The 5,733-nt window shown below is 38.7% G+C and overlaps 2 protein-coding genes and 1 long non-coding RNA gene across 3 annotated transcripts; 2 read left to right on the top strand and 1 right to left on the bottom strand.

Moving 5' to 3' along the window:
• Positions 1–580: 580 nt before the first annotated feature.
• Positions 581–1,103, top strand: LOC120077185 (uncharacterized). The gene is made up of 2 exons (XM_090313496.1): positions 581–722; positions 886–1,103. The coding sequence occupies exons 1-2, from the start codon at positions 581–583 to the stop codon at positions 1,101–1,103; spliced, it is 360 nt and encodes a 119-aa protein (XP_090169622.1).
• Positions 1,104–1,307: 204 nt separating this feature from the next.
• Positions 1,308–2,586, top strand: LOC120077667 (uncharacterized). Its single transcript, XR_016529613.1, has 3 exons — positions 1,308–1,638; positions 1,724–1,796; positions 2,452–2,586. It is a non-coding gene; the product is annotated as an uncharacterized LOC120077667 (long non-coding RNA).
• A 545-nt stretch (positions 2,587–3,131) lies between these two features.
• On the bottom strand, positions 3,132–4,817 carry LOC120077665 (GRIP/coiled-coil protein). Its single transcript, XM_039031619.2, has 5 exons — positions 4,661–4,817; positions 4,413–4,565; positions 4,218–4,334; positions 3,860–4,090; positions 3,132–3,737 (listed from the first exon to the last, which is right to left on the bottom strand). The coding sequence occupies exons 1-5, from the start codon at positions 4,703–4,705 to the stop codon at positions 3,255–3,257; spliced, it is 1,029 nt and encodes a 342-aa protein (XP_038887547.1). The 5' UTR covers positions 4,706–4,817; the 3' UTR covers positions 3,132–3,254.
• Between the last annotated feature and the right edge of the window lie 916 nt (positions 4,818–5,733).

Raw genomic sequence — 5,733 nt, 5'->3', positions numbered from 1 at the left:
CTAAGGTAGAAGCCAGCGGGCTTACTATAACCATTGAATGTGCCAAAATGGAAGTGAGAGAGCGTGTCCATGGACTTCATTATAGGTTTTCCCAGGACAACAAAAGGCTCTTCAGTGATATGGATTATAGTGGACATGCTCACTAAGGTGGCACATTTCATTCCAGGGAAACCCACGTATTCCATGAATAAGTGGGCTCAGTTGTACATGAAAGAGATAGTAAGATTGCTGGTGTGCCAGTGTTGATTGTATCCAATAGAAACCCTCGTTTTATATCCAGTTTTTGGAAAAGCCTTCAGATAACATTAAGAACTTGGTTAAATTTCAGTACACCCTTCCACCCTTAGACTGATAGACAAATAAAGTGCTTAAATCAGACGTTGGAGGATATGTTGCGCACTTGTGCGTTGGAGTTTTCAGGGAGTTGGGATTGTATTTGGTGGAGTTCGCATATAATAACAGTTATCAAGCTACCATTGGCATGTCGCCATCTGAAGCTTTGCACGAAAAAGGTTGTAGGTCTCCTGTTTGCTGAGCTGAGGTTGGTGAGAGAAAGTTGGTGAGAACTAAGCTAGTAGAGATGAAAAATGAAGCCATGCATAAGATTAGGGCCCGAATGCTAACGGTGCACAGCAGACAGAAGAGTTACGCCGATGTTAGGTTCAAAGATCTTGATTTTGAGGCCGGTGATAAAGTGTTCCTGAAAGTATCACCTATGAAAGGTATTATGAAGTTTGAAAGGAAGGGGAGACTAAGTTCGTGTTTTATAGGGCCATTCGAGATCTTGGAGTGAGTTGGCCCTATGGCTTATCGTTTGGCCTTGCCACCGTCTCTCTCTATGGCCCATAATATATTTCATGTCCATGTTGAGGAGGTATGTGACAGATTTGTCCCACGTGGTGGACTTTGAACCCTTACATTTGAACGAGAACTTAAGTTATGAAGAGAAGCCTATACAGATTTTTGCAAGGGAAGTGAAAGTTTTGCGCAACAGGGAGGTGCTACTGATGAAGGCTCTATGGCAGAATCACCAACTCGATGAAACAATATTGGAGCGAGAAGATGGGGTGAGAGCACAATACTCAGAGCTTGTTCAAGATTAGAACTTTCGAGGATGAAAGTTTTTTAGGGAAGAATGTAATGCTCTAAATTTTGGTAATTTTTGTTTAATTATTTGGGATTTAATTTTGGTTTTGGAAGTTTAAATAGAAGAATATAAAATATTGTTTGTTTTTTGTTATTTTGGGAATTAGGATTTAAGGGAGGGGGAAAGTGTATAAATATGAGCCATTATATCCTCGTATTACGTGCAAAAAAGAAGAAAAAAGTGAGAGAATTTCTTCTTCTTCTTCACGTGCGGCCAGACTCTCCCCCTCCCCCAAATCTCTTCCTCTTCCAGCCGCGTGAAGCCACCCACAGACGGCCCAACCTCCTCGTCACCACCCGCGCCACTACCCGCGAAGGTCGTCGTGCCGCTCGTACCGCTACCCACAAAGGCCGTTCACGTCGTCAAGCCCACACCGACCATCAACGTCTGCGTCGTCGAGCCCATGCCAGTCTAGCCACCGGTCAGTTTCGGCTGCGCCGTCTGCCGTGCTTCGCCGGCCTTTTTCGTTCTACCAGAAACTTGGAGTTTTGGTAAGTTTTTGGTGTTTTTGGGTGTTCTTGGAAACCCATTAAAGTTTGGGCTATAAGTCCATTGATCTTTTATGTTTGGATGTAGATTCGAGGTCGTGAAGGGAAAATCAGTGCATTGTCCAGCAGGTTCGGGATCTTTTCGAGTGAGATTTGGGTAGGTTAATTGGAGGTTTTGAGATTAGTTATGGTGATTTAAGTTAGGTGCTAATTTTGAAATTTAAAATTGGCTAATTTTAAGGATTAATTCAAGGTTCTTACTCAGAATAAAATGGTCTTTGGATTGCCCTTTTTTGCTCGACCTAAATTTGTGGTAAGTAATGTACTACTGGTTTGCCTCCAAACCCAAGTTGATTTGAGATTGTGTTTGCACCGAAAACATGATTATGTGTTGATGGGTTCAATTTCTATGACTTATTATAGTTGGCTGTTGAGAGTGTTGTGGAGACCCATGTTTACGTGGTGGAAAATATGTCTTATGCGAATGTTTGCTATGCTACGTCTGATTGATGGATGAATTTGGAGACTATTTTGAAATCTTTTAAGCATGAACTAAGACTATGCCTATATGTTGGACTGACCGTTGCTATTAGTTACCATTTATGCTTATGACTGTGCCCTCCGTGGTCACTACTTATGAAAGTGTACCTTCAGGTTCACCCCTTATGCTTATGCCTATGCCTATGCCTACGATGCATAACGTGCACCTAACCCCGATAGGGAGTCTAATAATAGTGCACTTAGTGGGCCTAGCAATGGGTCGCTTACTATGTATATTTATATACTCATCATTTTCCTTTCATGTTTTTCAGGTAGAGGTAAAGATAGACTGACGAATCACAAGAGGGATCCGTGACTCAACCATGACCCAACCATTTGGACATGTTATCGCACTTAGGTTTCGTTTGATAGGGTCTGATTTAGGAGTCTAGCATTTTAAAATCCATGATTATTTCATTTATTAATTTGTTGATTTGTTTAATTGCTGTTTATTCTAAATTCAAGTCACGGGTACCTCGAACAGTGTTTTCAGGATTTTAGTGTTTGAATTTTACTTAAAGAAATAAAAGATTTATTTATTTTATTAAATTTTTCTTTGAGAAATTTATTCTCAAGCCTATGCATGTATATAGTAGCATCCTAGAAGTAACATAGAAATTTGGATCGTTACAAGTTGAATATTGAGAGAGTAGAACATGCTCTCTAAAAAATGTCCATATTTGTACTTTCGTAATAAAATTTTCTCTTTCTTTTTGTGCCAATTTCTTCAACACAATAATCTAATATCAAACAACAAATCAACGCTACTTCGAAAGTAAACTCTTGGCTCAGCTCAGACTGACTTGATTTGCCCCTCGTGTAAAAAACATATATGATATACCATACCTGAGTTACGCAAATGTCAGAAAGCTTGTAGCATGGGTAGAAAGATTATTGTCATATCATACCATTACAAAAGTCAAGAAATACTTGAAGCTGCTTCGACAAAGTAGAGATTAGATAGTCATAGTGTGCACCGTAGATTTATTTCTGAACAAATGCAGTGAAGATCAAGGTTACAGGAAAGTAAATGAGATCAACCGAAGAGCGAAACTGCATCTTCTGGTCCAAAATGACCTCTACTCTTCTTGGTGGAGCTCATCAAGAGAGGTAGAAAAGCTAAAAAGATCAGCTCTAGGTGTTCTAGTGATTTCTTTGTGAATACAATCACTTTGTTCTTGTTCTTCTTCATCTCCCTCAGCAATGGCTGGTGGTGGTGACGAGAAGTCCAAGCACATACCTTGGATGACTTCCTCATATGATAAAGAAAGATCTTGGGATGTGAGCTGGTGATACTCCACAAGCTGATGAAGGCATTGATTTTCCCTTGTCAAGTTTGCATTTTCATTTGCTAATCTGGATTTCTCAGCAAGTAGTGCCTCCATTTGAAGTCTAACCAGATCATCTTCTTCTGGTCTGACCCCTCTGGAAAATCCGTCTCGAAGTCTCCTATTCTCTTCCTCAAGTATGGCACATCGCTCTTGCATAAAACATAAGTTGGATTTTAATGATTTTAATTCTTTTGCTAGAGATGCTGATTTTGTTGCCATTGCAACTGCAAGCTGGAGAAACACAGGCCAAAATGTTAATATTACATAAAAAGTTGGTTATCTTAGCTGCTGATATATACACACACATATATATTCAAAGATAGATGAAAGGATCAGAGAATTAGAGAACCAACATTCTTGGCCTTTTTAAGCTTGTCTTTAGGGTTTTCCTGGTTTTCTTTCTCTAAATTAACCTCCGACTCTTCTGAACAATGACTGTCATCAAATTTTCTCTTTGTTGCTTGCTTTGGCTCCACCAACTCATGCTCTTTCCTTTTGGAATCATCTTCCTCAACCTCTGAGTTTCTGAGGTTGTTTTGAAAGATCTCCATCAAGGTTGGTGCTTTGACCAGATCCCTAGCACCCTGAATCAGACCTCAAAATCAAATCTTTGTTTGTGGGTTTCATTTCAATAGCAGCATTTAACAAAAATCTGGTTTATTGAATTTGAAAATGCAAATTTTCTATATAGAACACGGAGAAAAGTGGCACCTGCAAGGCGTTATCCAAATTGTTGGAAAGCTGAGACAGAGTACAGCCAACAGAGTCAAAACCTCTAAGCAAAAGCAGGGAATCTTCCTTCAATCTCTTTGCCCTTTCCGATTTGCCCTAACAATTATAACAAAACCCACCAATTTTATTTCAGTTGGTAAAAGAAGTTATAGCTCAAAGAGAAAAGGCACTCACTGCGAATTGGTCGGGCATGGAAGGATCCATATTTGAAGATTTGGCAATTCGTTCCTGAAGAAGCGAGTCGACTCGACCTCGAAGGGAGCTCCAGAAACGCTTATCAGAAGCGGGACTGGACAAAGACGGCGAAGCCATGAAGCTGGTGGATCCCTGAAAGAAATCAGCTGAAAATGAATAAGACCCAAAAACAGAGCACATGAGTCCACTCCAGTTGTTAAGTGGAAACAGAGAAAGAGAAGAAGAACCTGGTTGGGATGTGAAGGAGAAGGAGAATCCACAGAGGTCGCCATGACTATGAGGATGAGGTAAAGAGCCAAGAGGAAGAAGATGAGGGGGGAAAAAGAAGGATGCAACGGCTAGTGTTGAAAAAAGAGGCCTTCTTTAAGCAGATTCTGAAGATTTAAATAAGAGAGAACCCGAAACCAACATTCCGAATCTATCTGTGCGAATTATTAATTTCAATTTATTTAATTTTTACGTGATTTCTAAAACAAGTTGGCTTTTATGAACAGAAATTAGAACTAAAGAAGAAGGGATAATTGACAAAAAAAAAAAAAAAAAAAAAGACCTATTTGAAGTTTTAGTTTTGAAATTTAGACTTTTTTAAAAATATTGTTTTTTTACCCAACAATGTAAAATTATGGTAATATCCCTTCAACATTTCAAAAGTCACAAATCCTCCCTCCCAATCTACACGTTTGGCCTTCATTCCATTTTCCCTTCCATTTTGTCACTCGATTTCGACTACATTTAAGATTTCTATGTCATTTTCCTTTTCATTTGAAGATTATTTAGGATTTTTCATCTAATCAGATATAGATCTTCATTTTTTTGGCTCAATGTTAGTTTATCTTAGATGCTATAAAATGATTGTTTTAAATCTATGTTAAATCTATGTTGAATGTTAATTTTTTTTCCTTAGAACATCATTAAGCATTTTCTGAACAATTTGCAGGTCTAAAATTATTTTTTTTCCCAAAAATCAGTCTCTATTCGGCCGGGCTTCTGATGCGTTGTAAATGCGATCAAATAATGGTATGAGATTGCAGTGATAAATTATGCATTGCACATGCAAGTTTTCCTAGTAAAATCCAAGTATAAATCTTAGTAAGTCCAGGGTCGAACACAGGGACTACTGAGTTACTATGCGACGTAAATTTTAATTCCTTTGCGATGATAAAAACAAATAAGTGGTTGATGTGTTGTTTAAGTATATTTCCTATGCAGCAGGTTCAAGTAAAGACTTGATGAAATCAAGAATACAATGAGTATGCGATGAAAGGGTTGAGAAGAGATTTAGCTAACACTGGTTCAAGTT

Source organism: Benincasa hispida, chromosome 5, assembly GCF_027475165.1.
Source record: "Benincasa hispida cultivar pf3 chromosome 5, pf3_genome.v1.1, whole genome shotgun sequence".
In the NCBI taxonomy this organism is placed as follows: Eukaryota; Viridiplantae; Streptophyta; class Magnoliopsida; order Cucurbitales; family Cucurbitaceae; genus Benincasa; species Benincasa hispida.
Note: the sequence above shows the minus strand (reverse complement) of the source record. Positions and strands in the feature narration are given on the sequence as shown.

What these genes read in the sequence shown, in the direction of transcription:
- LOC120077185 (XM_090313496.1), top strand. Translation starts at nt 581, where the DNA reads ATGAAAAATGAAGCCATGCATAAGATTAGGGCCCGAATGCTAACGGTG. An exon ending in GAAAGTATCACCTATGAAAG is followed by an intron (nt 723 to 885) that starts GTATTATGAAGT and finishes GGTATGTGACAG; the next exon opens with ATTTGTCCCACGTGGTGGAC.
- LOC120077665 (XM_039031619.2), bottom strand. Translation starts at nt 4,705, where the DNA reads ATGGCGACCTCTGTGGATTCTCCTTCTCCTTCACATCCCAACCAG. An exon ending in CCATGCCCGACCAATTCGCA is followed by an intron (nt 4,335 to 4,412) that starts GTGAGTGCCTTT and finishes TATAATTGTTAG; the next exon opens with GGCAAATCGGAAAGGGCAAA. An exon ending in ATTTGGATAACGCCTTGCAG is followed by an intron (nt 4,091 to 4,217) that starts GTGCCACTTTTC and finishes GGTCTGATTCAG; the next exon opens with GGTGCTAGGGATCTGGTCAA.